The sequence below is a fragment of the Melanostigma gelatinosum genome, assembly GCF_949748355.1.
Source record: "Melanostigma gelatinosum genome assembly, chromosome: 19".
Lineage (NCBI taxonomy): Eukaryota > Metazoa > Chordata > Actinopteri > Perciformes > Zoarcidae > Melanostigma > Melanostigma gelatinosum.
The window spans coordinates 20,714,087-20,730,812 of record NC_136652.1 but is presented as its reverse complement, the minus strand read 5'-3'; the positions used below and the strand labels follow the sequence as shown (position 1 = coordinate 20,730,812).

Genomic DNA, 16,726 nt, shown 5'->3' with positions numbered 1-16,726 from the left:
CTCTCTCTCTCTCTCTCTCTCTCTCTCTCTCTGTCTCTCTCTCTCTCTCTGTGTGTGTGGGGGGGGAGTCAACCCCTCTCACTTCAGTACATTACGCTTTAATTTGCATAAAACACGAGCTCCCCACTCCCCTTATTTCTCTCTTTAGGCTCATTTGATGATGTAAAGCTCTTTGCATTGCTGAACCACTGAGCTCTTATTATTCTGATGTAAATATTAACACCCCCCCATAAAAGATCAACATAAAGGGGGTGCAAGTTAGTTCCCGAGAGCACACCTAACACTCCCTTTAGCCTCCTCTTTATGGGCAGAAGGATGTCTTCTCCTTTATCAGACAGACAGAACAGCACTTCTTTAAATGTAATTATTATTTTCCCATCACAAGGATCATAGACCCAGAGTTGTATTCACCTCTACCTCCCCTCCCTGCAGGAGCCTGTATAGTTGTTCAGGGTCGGAGCAGTAGTATTGAGAAATATTGGCTGTAATTGTGCCAAGTTTAGTAATTTTACTGTGACTGATATTTCTTTTGTGGGTACTTGAAATAGTGGTAAATAAAAACGCATGTCAAAAACAAAACAAGCAGCCATTATAAAACCTTTATTCAGGAGCCAAACAGGATATCAAAGTGATGCAGTGGATGATTTCAAACACAGGAAAGTTGGGACACAATTAGTAGAGAGTCTGTCTCCAAAATGAAAAAGAAATGCATCATTTGTAAAACTGTCCCCAACATCGGTCTGTAGTTAACTTGTGTTTCGGCTTGAGGGTCACAGGTTTGATCTCCACTGCAGCTGCAGTTCGTCCGTCAGCAACGAGCCCCGTGTCCCGTCAGTGTGCTCGGGAATGAGTCAGGTATGTGACCAACAGAAGAGCATCAAGAGTGGACACCTTTCAGCAGAACAGTTTAGTAAAACACCTGAATTTGCTGGTTGACATACGAGATGTGCTGCAGACTCTCTCTGTGTTCACCTGAAGCCCTTTGCTCTCGGGGGTTATCATCGTTTGATTTTCTGTGTCAGATTGTCTCCAGTGTCTTCTCAGTCTTTTTACGGTCACATAACGTCTTTTCGTCCACTTTGCATGCTTCACAGTAGGAGGAGGTTGTTTTCAGGTCACAGATTAGAAAACGTTTTGATTCTAAGAGCGATAGAAACTCTCTCAAACAGCAATGAGAGGACTCCTTCCAGACCTACCAGCGTTGCATCTTTTACTCTCTTTTGGTACAAAGCAATCTGTCGCACTAATTACTTTATTTACTTGAATCATATTTCTGCTCGCTGACCGGTTAGTCTGGTCAGCTGGGTCGCGTGCTGTTCATGATAGTGTGGTTGTAATAATAAACGAGAGGATTAACTTTCACTTCCTGGTCTGATCCCAAGAAGAACTTGGATTTATCGTTTCACAATCCTGTCTGGACGCTGCAGTAAAGACAGTGAGGGTTTTTTTTACGAAGTAAACAAAAATAAACAAGTTGTGCTTGGTTTTAATTCCAAGATTCTTAAACATTCTCGAAACCAGACTCGTCCGTTTGCAAACGATTACAAGAAAACTTTCTCTGACGTAGTTTTCTGTCCGACTGGACTCTGAGACGGGTCGGGGTTTAAGGTGCACTTGGTTTGACTCTTCAAACTTCTCAACAGCCTCCAAACACATTCTCTGACGTGTCTCCTCCTTTAATAATGTTTCGATCCTGCAGGGATCTTTCATATGAATCAGGATTTTAGACGTCATTTCCTCTCATGACGAACAGTGAAGAGGCGTAAAAATAAAAGCCTTCGTGAACCTTCGACTCGTGCGTCTCCTCTCGGTTTCTCTGCAGCCGGTCTGTGAGGCTGTGAGCGGGTGACGTCGTGGGGAGGGAGGGGGGCGGGGGTCAAGGGTCAGGAGAAGGGGACCTCCCATCTCTGTGTGTACGCGCTCAGTTCACAGGGGCTGATGACCAGCATTCGGGAGGAGTCCATCCCGTCCAGAGCCATCTCCGAGTCCAGGCAGAAGCGAGAGACCAGGTGCTCCAGGTGAGTGCCCGACTTCTGCCACCGCTGCAGGAACAACACAAAGAACAAGGAACAGCGTCACACTTTCTCGCTCTGTTGCGCGTTTGCTGTCGGTCAGACTCAGTGACAAGCGTCTGGAATGATTCATGTGAAGAAAGATAAACGCTGTTCGTCTCCATGAATCTCTGCAACGGAGGCGGAGAGAGAGCGAAGTCAACATGACCGACAGAGACACGGCAGCAAGATGATGAGAAATAAATCAGGTTGAAATAAACCAGAGATCCTTAAAGTAGCAAAGAATAAAACAGATCTGTGAGCAGCTGAGAGAAGCTTCCAGTTATCACAGGAATGACCTCTTTCAGTCGAACAGGTTTATTACAGAGAACTTGCTGCACGGTCGACAATATTTAAATGCAATGACTCAAACTTCCCCTCGGTCTGTTTCTATGGTTACATGCTGTCGGTGTTTGTGAGGACAGCAGCAGAGTTCAGTGCCTTGAAGTAAACTTCAACACGTTAACAGATGCTGATTCCCATCAGCCACCACTAGATGGAGACCTCTCCTGACTTTATGCTCTGACCAAACACACACTTCTGCACACTTTTTCATGTGTGTGTGTGTGCGTGCGCGCGTGTGCATTATTCATAGCCGGATTCTTTATCTGGAAAAACAAAGCGGCAGATAGGATCAGACATGAAAAGAGGCTTTCATCCAGCTGGTGGCTGAGAGAGCGAGAGAGAGAGAGAAAAACGAGAGAAAAACAGAATGTGGGTGTGGACATGAAATATTTGGAAGTGTATCTTTGTGTGTCTGTGATTTGAGTGTGAACACCTATTTGTTTGTGTGTGTGTGTGTGTGTGTGTGTGTGTTCATATCTGTGTATGTCGGCAGGGAGCGGCCATATTGTGTTCGCAGGTCCTCTTAAGCGTATCGCTGTCATATCTTGATCTCGTAGGGCCTTGTAACAACACACACACACACACACACAGCATGCTTTGTTCTGCAGAGTTGCATTGTGGGTCCATTGAGGCGTTGACAAGATGACACGCTCATTACAGTGTAACGACGGGCCGCAAGGCTTTTTAATTGAAAGAAAAAGAAAAAAAGACGGGGGGCATAATTAAAAGTAAATCAATTAGTATTCACCTCGTTACTGAGCGCCGCAGCAGCGCTGAGGAGAGAACAGCACACTTCACACATCTGTCCTCCTCTTTACACACTGAACATGCAAGAAGTTACTCAATCAGTTTGTTCCTCTCTGGGGATTTCAGTTATTAAAGTTTCATGACTACTTCCTGGGTTTCCTACTTCAGGGGAGTTCAATCATTCTGCTTTTCTTGTTTTGCATAACGTGAGCGCATGAGTGCTCATTTGGAGCGCGTGGTAGTCCGGACGTTGGTACGTCCACTCAGTCCACAGAGCTGAAGCTCCGCCCCCCCGCATGCTGCACAGAGCGCTGTCGCTCGTCTGTCCAACAAACGATTATTGTTAATATTGCACCAAATTGCACCAACTTCGACACTGCACATCCTTGGGTCCTCAGTGATTTACCTGCCAAGTGTGAAGTAGACGGGAGGAACGGTTGTGGAGATACGAGAAGGACAGACACACACACACACACACACACACACACACACACACACACACACACACACACACACAGATTCATTCTTTAAAGGTAGATTATCTGATTACACTCCAGCAGTGAAATGTAGAAGAACAACGTCTGCTCCCTCAATGCTCCGTGACGTCACGCTGTGGACATCCTGATCCCAGATCTCAGTCTGGATCACATCAGGGTCTAAACAAAGACCACGAGGTACGTGTGTCTCGGTCAAGTCGCGCCGGGGATTTGAAGGCACCATGACCGCCTGCAATCTTTAGCTCTGCGCTGTGTTTCTCCAGTGGATCTTCACTCTAATTAGCTATCATCGCTCTACTTCCTGCATTCTGACACACACACACGCACACACACACACACACACACACGCACACACACACACACACACACACACACACACCGAGTGCTGTCACATGTCCCAGTAGAGTGTGTGTGTGTGTGTGTTGGTACAAAGGTTTACTCGTTTCAGTTACATGACAGCGATGCGCTTCAGTGGCTCAGCTAAAGTACAAACACACAAAACATCCTCACAGGCTCTGGTGTGTGTGTGTGTGTACATCTTTGTGTGTACATGTATATATAAATATAAATATATATATACATATATATATATATATATATATATATACATGTATAAGTGTGTGTGTGTGTGTGTGTGGTGTACAACTCTCTCACTTATGGTAATAGTCACCTCAACTCCTTCTGCCTCTTTCCTTCACTTCCTTCCTTCCCTCTCACTCACACTTTAGCCTTTTCATTTGTTTCCTCACATGAATTATTTCTTCCTTCCTTTCTTTCACTTTCCTCTCTACCTATGTACTTCCTTACTTTCTTTCGTTCATTCTTCCTTCCTGTCCTCCTCTCTTTTCTTCCTTCCTTTTCCCATCACTTTCTTTTATTCTTCCTTCCGTCCTTCTCGTTTTCACTTTCCTTCTCTATACCTTCTTTTAACCATGAATTATTCATTCCCTCCTTCCTTTGTTCCACTTTCCTCTCATCCTACCTCGGTATTACCTACTTCCTTTTCTTCCTTCCTTTCTTTCCTTCGTACGCTCTTCCTTCTTTCTGTCCTTCCTTCCTTCCTTCCTTCCTACATCCTTCTCTTCCTTCCTCTTCTTATCTTGCTCTGTTTGGCTGCATCGTGCTGCCTCGGACACACACTGTCCTGATTCTTTCTTCTTCTCTTTCTTCTTCTCGTTCTTCTTCTCGTTCCCTTCCTGACATGTCGATCACTGAGACTTCTTGGTGTTATTGCTGCCACAGGGGAACTTATTCTCAGTGTATAAATACATCCAGACCTGTCTCATTATTCTAAAGCCGGAGCAGGAAGAGCTGCAATAGAACACAGAAGACTCCTGAATCATCTCAGATTCACTGTGTTTCATGTATTATGCTTCTTAATTTCCCTTTGAGGTCCTGCTGACGTGTACCCGCCGTGTTCTTCTGGATTTATTTAGGACTTTACTTCCTTTCTTTTTCCTCCTCTCTTCCTTTATCCCTCTCTCTCTTTCTCAGCTCCTGCTTTCCTCTTCATCATCACGCCATCCTTTCCTTCCTCCTTTCCTTGTCTTCTTTAATCCCACCTTCCTCCGGCTCCTTTCCTCTTATCTCTCTGCTCGTCCTTTCCTCCTCTCTCTTTATTTCCTTATCTCCGTTTTTTTAGTTTTTTCTTCCATTTTATCTCTCAACTTCTTTCTTTCTGGCCACTTCATCTTTCACACACGTCACTCGTGACTCATCGATCAAATAATGCATAACAGTGATGACACACACACAGTGAATCACACACACACACACACACACACACACACGCACACACACACGCACACTAATCACATCCTTACAGACAGAATTAACACACACTTTTCCATGCAGACTGAACAGTTGGTGAGGTGTAATGAGGTGATCTTCAGCTACTTCTCTCTCTCGCTCTCTCGCTCTCTCTCTCTCTCTCTCTCTGGTGATTTATTAGTTGTCAGGTTGTTCTCTGCTGCAGGGGCTTCTGGGACGCCGTCAAGGTGTCCAGTGGTCAGGTAATGACAAGTGTGTGTGTGTGTGTGTGTGTGGAGTATTTCAAGCTGCCCGTCCAAAAATCTGTCAAGCATCTGCCCCTAGCAGTGTGAGTGTGTGTGTGTGTGTGTGTATAACGATCATCTTTAGACAAATTTAGCTTTAGATTAATTAACATTTAGATTAATTTAGCAGCCACATGATATACGGTAGTGACTCGCCTGTGGCTTCATGCCACATTAAGTGTGTGTGTGTGTGTGTGTGTGTGTGTGCGTGTGTGTGCGTGTGCGTGCGCGTGCGTGTGTGTGCGTGCGTGCGTGTGTGCAGACCTGCTTGCCGTCGGCCATGTTGCAGGGCATCAGCAGGACCTGGGAGGCCGGGAAGGTGGTGGACAGAGACAGACAGTGCTGCTGCTGTCGGATCTGCTGCCCGTGAGTGTACACCCACTCCTGCAGACGGAGACAGAGGCAGAAAGATAGAAAGATTATTTCATCTTTTTCTGGGTTTGTTTTTAAAATTGCTGCTTCGGCTTTGTTTCTGATAAGCCGTCATGAAGCGAGACATCAAAGTAATATGAGAGCAGTGCAGTGAGCTAACCAGTGTAGCACGCTAACATGCACTAAAAGGCATGCGTGGCCGGCCCGTCTATGTCAACAAAGCACACAAAAGCTCAGATTACAACACACACAGAGGGAGGGTGACGTCATCCTCTGCTCAGGTCGACATCGCGCCTCTAAATCTTTACATAAACGATAGTTTGCTTCTATGTTAATGCTCTGAATGTCGTTTATTGCTCCTTTAACTAAGAGATGGACTTGGACCAGCATAGCGTCTATTAGTTCATCAAGAAAGAGAATGAAGGGTAATTAAGAGAAACGTTGTATATTATGCTAATCTGTTATAATGCAGAAAATACAGAAAGAGATGCAACCGCTAAGATATGCAAACACAGTGTTGTGGTAGCATTAGTGCTAATTTGTGTTCATAACCACTCTGACCGTCTGACACGTCCCTCTCTCACACACACGCACGCACACGCACACACACACACACACACACACACTATTACAAGCAGCAAATACTAAGGAGGTCAAGGTTCAAAGTTACAGCGCCCCGATGTATTAATAATCATGTCGGAGAAAAACGTGTTGGGAAAGAAAATAAGAGCTTAGAGGAGAAACACAGACACACACACACACACACACACACACAGACACACACACACACACACACACACAGACACACACACACACACAGACACACACACACACATCTCAGTGTTTTTCCTTCTTAGTTAAGGGACTTGAACCAGCAACCTTCCAGTCACAGGCCAGCCTCCCCAGCCTTCAGGGCATTTCAGCTGCTGACATGTTTGCTCTCTGCGAGGCGGCTTGTTAGGGCGGATCACAGCCTCCACACTCGCTCTCAACACAGAATAATCTGAATCCTACGGGTATTAATTATGGTGGAGAGAAGGCAGAACACACACACGCGCACACCCACACACAAACACTCCTATATTACCAACAGTGGACTATCGTTTCACACTCACCAAACGTGGACCGCTTCTGGCCATTTTAAAACAAAAGGTTATAATTTCACATCAGATGATTTGACGACCTTTTTATTACCCGTCTTCAGATGTGTTCACTGTTCACTTCATCCCAGATTCATCTGTTCATCCTGCCTCTTCATGGCGGAGGAGAGCTACATCATTTTCTGCATCACAACATTGTCTTTCTGAGGTCCCGGTGGACTCACCTGGTTGCTGGAGGGGACCCCCTCTGTTCCGATGCAGGGGGCCAGCGTGAGGACGGGCAGCTCCTGGCCCTCCAGCCGGCGAAGCTCCAGACAGTTCTGCCGCTGTTTGATCACCCCGGACTGAGAGTCAGAGTCGTCTGGGACTCTGATGCAGGGAACAAAACATAGAGTTAATACAAAAATACATATCAAAACTCCACAGCTTGAAACCACTCAAAGTAAGTGAAAAAAGATTATTTTTGTTGATTTGAGTGATTTGTTGATTTATCTCCAAAACCATATTTACCCAAAGCTGGGTTTGGAGGATACATCGTCTTCATTTTAAGGTACACTAACAGCCTCACTGAGATGAGACAGAAGACCCCAATCATCTCCACCATAGTCTCATTAACTACATCAAGATATCGCAGTTCATTTGACAGTGATTCACCAAAACGACGCGCCCGATGCACCTTTTAACGAATCCCGCTTAAGGCCACGCTTCTCCAAACTCATTACTTCAGAAAGTTTCTTCCCAATCTTCCTCTTTGATGAACTTTCTCAGTCTTTTCTTGTTACATCGTCGGCCGCGCTATAAACTCGGGCTTAAGCGCTGTAGCATTAACTCAATCTGCTATCTCTCTCTGTTTTAATAACCCGTTAAAGGTTATTCTGCGTTTTTAAGGGTCAGGTCCGTCCTCTCCTGAGAGCGAGCCTGTTAATTCCATTCTGGGGGATTAACACCAGCCTTCAGTGGATAAATGCGCATTTCAGTGTGTGTGAGTGTGTGTGTATTGAAGTGTGTTTGAAAGATAGAGTGTTTCAATGAGAGCGCTTATGTGTCTTAAAGACATTTGTATTGGCATTTGTGTGCGTGTAAAAGTAGAATACTGTCTATAAGAATCACTGCCAGGGCGTGTGACGTCGGTAAGCGTTGTGTGTTTACATGTGTGTGTGTGTGTGTGTGCAGACGGGGCCTGTTGGAGCTCAGCCAATCAGGACGAAGGGAGAGATTTATGACAAAGACAATGAATGAGGTGTTCAAAGAGACAGGAAGATGGCCTGAGTGTGGTGGAAGGTGGGTGCACACTCACTGTGGACATTTGACTGATAAAAACAGATGCGTGCATCGTGCACCTTTGCAGACAACACCAAGCGTTGCAGAGGTGTGCAGTGTTTGAACACACACACACACACACACACACACACACACAGACACACACACACACACACACACTTACTTGAGCTCCGGGTAGACGTTGTCCAAGTACCACTTAAAGGATTTGCACTTGAGCTTCTTGCGGAGCTCCACTCTGCCTCGGATGCTGGTGGCACACAAACAAACACCCAATCAGACGTTCAGATGAAAGAACGAAGCAGCCGCATAATCAGATATTCAGAACCCTTGTGACGTACACTAAGACACGAGGAAGTGCTCATGAAATAACCAGGCATACCAAAAACATTCGTACTGATATTTAAAAAGGAACGAACCGCCTGGACAAATAATGGGAGCGTGTGATGTGGAAAGGCAGGCGAAAGCCTCCAGTTGTGTTTAAATGTCAGTGTTTACCTTGTCTGACAGATAAACGCTGACATTTGAGCACAGCTGTGGGCTTTCATGTCTCTTTCCGCTGTGTTCTTCATGATTATTGTGTTACTCACATTGTGGGAACTCGCGTCCTGTTCGGGGACCAAACTCTGGTCCGATGTAACCCATTTATTGTATTTTAGAGGAACACGCCAGATTGAAAAGCTGCGTTTCAGTTCAACTTTAACTGTTGGACGTCAGCGAAAACATTTCCAGGGGTTGTTAAGTTACTCTGTGATGTGAGTCACGGTTCTGTATTCACTGCTGTTCGTGTTCTGGTTGTAATAGTCCATCGTGGGCACGACTGCAGATCAATATACATGTCTACTTTATGGCCCCATTCGAGTCACAGCTTTTAGTTATTGTGGTGAAGCACAGCTGCAGACGCTGCTCGGGGCGCTGAACACGTTTTAAAACTGTAAAGTTGTGCCACTCCCCCCTGGTTGCCGTTGAAATTGGCAAAGATTTTCTTGCATCATTTGATGGACGTGAACGCTTTTCTGTTGCTTTCTCTCTGGTTCTGCTACAAGAAGACGACATCTCCGTTCATCACCTCACCCACAAAACTCAGATTGGTGTTTTTCCAACTGAAGAACTGGAGCCATCAACGAGCACAACAACAGCCCTGATTGGAGATTTGCAGCCAATTCAGAGATCTGGAACCAGGCTAGTGTGAAAATCAGCTGCGTGTGATCTCATGTGTGTGTGTGTGTGTGTGTGTGTGTGTGTTCTTACTCTCCGTAGGACTTCCCTCGTGCTGCAGGCCGAGCAGAGTAGTAAAAGAGACTGAAGTCGTCCATCCACACCTCGGCTGTGCGACGTGTGTTCCTGTATCCACAAACACACAGAATTAAAACCGTGGTGCCTCACAATCTAATTTCATGCTGCAGCATACCGGTACTTGCTTCATGTCACACTTGGGCTGAAACTCATTAAAGGTATATTTCACCCACACGATGACCATGAGTATGTATATATTACTCGCCTCGTGTCACCTGGAACTGTTGAACACTTTGACTTTCTCGCATGTCTCCACGGAGAACACAGATGAAAGAACAGAGAACACGTGTTTCAAACAGTGCGTTTCTGGTGACGATGTGTTTTGTTAAGTCGTGAGCATGCGACAAATTAAACTGCACAAGTTGTGTGAGCGTCTGTAAACGGATGCTTTGATAATAAAACCCCGTTTACTTCAATCCATCAAGTCTTTTCTCTGTTTTTAATTCTCTGTTTACCGTGGAGGCACGAGAGACTACGATTTCTTCCAACAATTCAAGGTCACACGTTCCTCCATGTTTAAATGTTCGAATGAGAACAATGACACACGCAACACTCCCTGAATGTGAGTAAGAACAGCTGCCCTCAACCTCTGGTCGACTGCTTAACATTTACATTCAATTAAAAATCTGTTTTGTGTGGAAATTTGCTTCTTTTTATATCTCAATGTGCTCAAGAATTCGCATGAGTAAATAATATAATGTATCACCAGGCCAATCAAGACGCATCACGCGGTACAAACAAGTCTTCACTGTTCGACAGCTCACGTTTCCTCAGCTGCAGCGACAAGAAATGGATTGGAAATGAAAAAGTGATGCGGGAGACAAGCCAGCGCCAGTAAAATCTGACCCTGAATATATGAATTTTGGATTAATAGTGACATAGGTGACGGTCATTCCAGCTGACAGTGGCATAACACAGGTTTACATGGCGGGGCAAGATGGCCGACCCGCTTCCGATCTAGATACAAATGGCTTTTTCAAAGCTCAGAAAAAAAACTACGATTCTTAATTTCAGGTGATTGTACGCTGATTAAACCAGTTATGAATATTATATTCCAACGCTGGCAATGAGTTAAATGTTACACACTGTTCCTTTAAGTTAAAGAAGCTTGAGAACCCGAGTAAGAGGACCAGGTGTGAGGTCTGTCCTCTCCTCCGTCACCTGACATTTTAACCACAGTGAAATAGAGGAGAAGCTGCTGCAAAGAGGGAAGAACAGACATCAGCAGTGTTCACCTGCTGCAGAGAGAACAGCCGCCATTAACTTGTTCTTTACAGATATCCAGACACATATTGCAGGTTTACACCGGCTGTAAATCCTACTGCTGAACCTCTCATTCACTTCGGCCCGCGCTTCATTCACTTCAGCCGGAGCACATTTTCTTTATCTCTAAACCCCTCCATTTACTCCTCCTCTCTCTCTCTGTCTCTCTGTAGTAATTAGCTATTAGCCGAGTTTCTCTGAGCTGTGAACTATCTCATTGAAATGATAGAAACCCTCCATTACAGGCGTTACACACACTGGCTGTGGCGGTTTAATGAAAGGGGAAGCGAGGGAGGATATGAGATGCTTGTAGGCGTACAAACATAAATACGTGTCACACACAGGCTTACAATTAAAATAAATCAATCATCACACACACACACACACACACACACAGGACACAGCAGCAGGCCTCGGCGAGGGAGCGGTAACCAGCATAATCTTTGTTATCGTAATTATTAAGCAGCTATTTTTATTCAGCATATTCATAACTCAGACCGCCGGCGTCGAGCCTCCGGCTCATTAACCGGCGGAGCAGACAACTGCAGCTTTGTTTGGGGCGAGCGGCGTTGATCACAAACATGGGGTCATCGTGATACGAACAAAAAGACGTCGCCGCCGTCGTCCGCACGGAACAGATGTCGCCTCGGTAACGACCGACAAGGAGCGACACGGGCGGCTGAACAGCCCCGACAGGAGGAACAAGAAGAAAGTCTCAGCGCTGGCGTCAATTAGCTGCTTGACACAAAACAATAAGTTTGTACGAGCCGTTTGCCGGCGAGGCTTCGCTCCAGAGTGCCGTTGAGCAGCGTGGAGCGCTCGTTGTTTGGGGGGCTGAAGCCAATCCGACCTGGCAGCTCCGCCCATTAGGCCTCAAGGGGAACCTAGCTTCCAACCCCGGCAGTGTAAATGCCTTGCTCACGTGCCCGAGGTTCCTGAATTACTGAACTGTTCAGGCAGTAACACTCCAGATGAATGGTCGGTTTGTGGCGTTCACTGGATCCCGGGAGTTGTTTTTGTGATAAAGCGCTGCAATTTAGTTTTCTGTGAGCTCACTTGTCTTCTTCTACAGTTTGCTGTTTACAAGGTTTCCCAGAATGCCTTTCTATACACGGATAGTCAACCGGCTGCGACCTCCGGTTCTGAAAAGTGAAGCCGATGCGGAAGTGTCTCAAACCTGCATTCTCTCTAGTGACCACCAGGGGGCGACTCCTCTGGTTGTATAGAAGTCTATGAGAAAATGACTCTACTTCTCTCTTGATTTATTCCCTCAGTAAACATTGTAAACAGGAGTTCACCGTGATTGACAGGTCGCTCCCAGAGCCATATACGCTGTATACGTTATATGATATTCACTACCAAAGGGGACAGTAAAAAAAGAAACGTTTTGAACACTGTCACCATTTCCTTGTTCTTATGGCACATTGCACAACACTTGGACAAACACGCCATGCAGTAAAAGTGCACCTCAAGTCGGTATATCTGAATGGAACCAGCATCCTTATTGTAACCATGATTCATCTATTGAATACGAGCTCAATCCACACGCAGCCCGAGCGCGTTAGTGCCGTTAATGGGTTAGTGGACTGCCTGTAAACATCTCTCAGTTTGAACTGTTTGAAAGGGGCAGAGAACAGAACACAGCTTATGCTAATAGGATGCTATTGTACTCGCAGCTCAAAGGCTCCCGGGCAGCTGTAAATCCACTTTAACAATGATGTGAGCAGCTTTCTCGGTGGCGCGGCGACACACAGCTCAGAGTGCAAGCGAGCGCCGCGCGACATGTTTCCTGCGTGTTACATCAGTCAAACAGCAGATCAGTCAGCTGGACGTCCGTGTGATTATTAGTTCGGTAGGTTAATGACTATGTGCTGTGAAATGATTTCAGGAAAGGACAAATAGTTGGTTGGAAAAGATAATCAATCAAGAGTTCATTTATATTTATTGTGAATTTTAAAAAAGCAAGATGTTATAATGTGATTCAAACATTAACATTGACTATGTTGTCTTTTGTCGCTGCTGTTTGAATATCACGTCACTGACAGCAGCTTCCTACAGACGCTCGGCTCCCGTTAATGAGTCTCATTCATCTCATTGATGAGGGGCGATGTTCTCCAGTCTCTGTTTGAGACATATGGCGATGGTGGCTTATGACTGTGCTGAACGTTGGGTAGGAGAAGGTGCATGTCGGGGATCGGGTCACAGACGTCTGGTACCGCACTGACAGGACTTTAGCTGCTTAAGGGCTCGGGAGCAGAACTGCCGCTCCGGTCGGGCTTGGACAGAAGCTGTGGAGGTTTATGTCGGGTTAATGCAGGTGGAATGGACTTGGTCCAACTTGGTCTGTTCACTGACACTCGACAGATCTGTAAACCTGAGTTCCTCCACAAAGGATCACACAGAAGCACCACTTTGATTCTTGTGCTTTCCAGAGATTCACTCATAAGAAAATAAGTCATTCAGCATGAAAAAGGATGAACTGACAAAGGAAATCTTTGATCAGTTCTGTGCCTCCGAGGTGCATGGATAAGAAGAAACAATCCTGCTAATAAAGCTATTTGTACAAGTGTTGCTGCAGTCTTGACTGCATACTTAAAATCCCCCCAGAATGTAAATCCTGACATCACGAACACACTTACTTGATGTAGGTGTTGGCGTTGCCGTCGGGGAAGACGTACGGGTGTTTCTTCCTGAAGACGTGACCCACTCTGCTGCAGGGCAGGATCTCCAGACTGCCGCCACACTGCCACACCCGGAACGAGATCTCTGCAAGCGGGGAAACAGCCGACGTTCAACTCGTGGACCGTCGGCATTTCTCTATTCATTCTTCTCACCGAGCCACCGGTGAAAACAAAAGGCCTTTCATTTTCTCTTGCAACATATTTCTTTTCTATTTTCTTTTCTCAGTCCAACAAACTGACAAAACAACCCAGACACCGTGTCAAGAATAGATGTGCGAGCCCTCGTTGTGCAACATTTCCTGTTTTTGTGTGACTCATCTTAAGTCTGTTGTCTTTTTTTCATTATGAGGCACTTGGTGACGGTCTTTTGTCTTTTTTTGTTGATTCTGTTGGTCCCTGTGTCCAGTGGTACTGTTTCTGAGCTCCAGAGTCCCTTTAGAAAACCTCTCATTTTCACAGTCTGCCCCTCTCAGTCCTGGTCCTGGTTCTCCCGTGCCTCCCTTCCCTCCAGCGGGTCCAGCAATACGTCCAGCAGCGTGGTGTCGGCTCCCAGAGAGGAGGAGGAGGAGGAGGAGGAGGAGGAGACGCTGCTGCTGCCGGGAGCTGAGCTCTCCTCCTCCCTCCGGAGCGCGGACTGCAGGTCCAAGGCTGCAGTGAAGCCGGATCTGGGTCTGTCCACGGTGGACCGGTCTCTGCTGGAGGATCTGGGTCTGTCCACGGTGGACCGGTCTCTGCTGGAGGATCTGGGTCTGTCCATGGTGGACCGGTCTCTGCTGGAGGATCTGGGTCTGTCCGCGGTGGACCGGTCTCTGCTGGAGGATCTGGGTCTGTCCATGGTGGACCGGTCTCTGCTGGAGGATCTGGGTCTGTCCGCGGTGGACCGGTCTCTGCTGGAGGATCTGGGTCTGTCCGCGGTGGACCGGTCTCTGCTGGAGGATCTGGGTCTGTCCACGGTGGACCGGTCTCTGCTGGAGGATCTGGGTCTGTCCACGGTGGACCGGTCTCTGCTGGAGGATCTGGGTCTGTCCGCGGTGGACCGGTCTCTGCTGGAGGATCTGGGTCTGTCCACGGTGGACCGGTCTCTGCTGGAGGATCTGGGTCTGTCCGCGGTGGACCGGTCTCTGCTGGAGGATCTGGGTCTGTCCATGGTGGACCGGTCTCTGCTGGAGGATCTGGGTCTGTCCGCGGTGGACCGGTCTCTGCTGGAGGATCTGGGTCTGTCCGCGGTGGACCGGTCTCTGCTGGAGGATCTGGGTCTGGTTCATCTGGTTTCACCAGAATCCGACCCGGTGGCTCCGATGACGAGCATCAAGAACAACTCTATAGAAACAGACCATCTTCTCTCTGATGGTCTCTGTTCTGATAGAGGACCAGGACTACACTGAGACTGGTTCATGTAGAGGATCAGGACTAGACTGAGACTGGTTCAGAACCAGTTAAAAGATCCTCACAGTCACTTTAATATGTGTCATCCTGGTTCGTTTGAAGTTTTGTCTCCTTGTCATTTTTTGGGACAAACCTCTCTGAACATTCGACGATCCGCGCTGACGGACTCTGAACTTGTTTGTCTGATGCAGCGTGAATGTGCACGTGTGCAGAATGTGTGTTCACTTGACCTGCTTACACTGTGCTCATTCCCTCTGCAACGAGTGAGTGTGTGTGTGAGTGTGTGTGTGTGTGTGTGTGTGTGTGGTGTGTGTGTGTGTGTGTGTGTTAAATGTAACCGGCAGAGCTGATGTCTGAGCTCCGAGGAGAGACAAGGAGAAGTAACAAAGCTTCCCCAAAGAACGAGATGCTGCGAACTACAAAGTGTTACGGTGAATAAGAGGGAGAAAGAGAGAGAGAGAAAGAGAAAGAGAGAGAGAAAGAGAGAGAGAGAGAGAGAGAGAGAGAGAGAGAGAGAGAGGCGAGAGAGAGAGAGAGAGAGAAAGAGAGAGAGAAAGAGAGAGAGAGAGAGAGAGAGAGAGAGGAGAGAGAGAGAGAGAGAGAGAGAGAGAATTGGTGAGAGGAAGTGAAAATGAGAGCGTGGACCCGGTTTGATGAGGAAGAGGAGAGATGGAGGTAAAGATGAAACACCAGAGAGTACAAAGGAGAACAAGAGAAGTCAGCGAGATACTGAGATACTGACACACAGCCTGTGAGACTGACAGAAACACCACAGAGAGCAAATGAGTGTGAGAGAGTGTGTGTGTGTGTGTGTGTGTGTGCACGTCAGAAAGAAAGGAAAAACAGGCTAACAGTCTTTCATTGATCTGAGAAAAGCAGTACAGCAATCAGCAAACTGACTCAAACACTGTTACTGAGCACGCACACACACACACACACACACACACACACACACACACACACACACACACACACACACACACACACACACACACACACACACACACACACACACACACACACACACACACACACACACACACACACACACAGCTCAGATGACTGCAGGCAGGTAGCAGCAGGAGAGCCAGATGTTGCTGCTGGATGGATGTCAGGCTGTAAGGACCGCTGACTGAAAAGTTCACCTTCACTCAGCTGCTCACAGCAGTGATATTAATATTTGATATTCAGGTGATTTATAGGGTACACATCGTTGTGTTTTATTGGTTTATACGACGGGGCTGGTGGGTGGGAGACGTGATACTCACAATAACACGTTAAAAACATCATACATATACTATATAGACACTATGATGTACAATAACATATACCGTAATAATTAGATGCATTTAGTGACGATGTTGCAGTCGGTAGACTTACGAGAAGCTGAATGAAGTGCAAATGAGTAACTGACAGTCTGTCTGCTGTCGTCTCAGATTGAAGAGTTTTTGACTCGTACACCGGGTCTGTTTTTACATTCCTGTTGAACTTTCAGCAGAACGACGATGAAAACAAACCGTCAGACTATCAAGGGTTGCAGAAGCCAACAAAGAGGATCAACTCCGAACATTCAAACCTCTGCATTCTGGCTCAGAAGACAGTTTGCATGACTGTGACTGCGTTACAAACTAATTCTGATGAAAATGAAATACATGT

The 16,726-nt window shown here is 46.6% G+C and overlaps 1 protein-coding gene across 1 annotated transcript in view; it reads right to left on the bottom strand.

Moving 5' to 3' along the window:
- Positions 1-584: 584 nt before the first annotated feature.
- The window catches only part of galnt14 (UDP-N-acetyl-alpha-D-galactosamine:polypeptide N-acetylgalactosaminyltransferase 14 (GalNAc-T14)), a 116,320-nt gene continuing 100,178 nt past the window's right edge, over positions 585-16,726 (bottom strand). The window contains exons 10-15 of the mRNA XM_079290574.1: positions 13,643-13,769; positions 9,696-9,788; positions 8,611-8,694; positions 7,391-7,535; positions 5,959-6,078; positions 585-2,042 (exon numbers count right to left, since the gene is read on the bottom strand). Coding sequence (XP_079146700.1) covers positions 1,884-2,042; positions 5,959-6,078; positions 7,391-7,535; positions 8,611-8,694; positions 9,696-9,788; positions 13,643-13,769 — 728 coding nt within the window. The 3' untranslated portion in view covers positions 585-1,883. The remainder of the gene's footprint in view (positions 2,043-5,958; positions 6,079-7,390; positions 7,536-8,610; positions 8,695-9,695; positions 9,789-13,642; positions 13,770-16,726) is intronic.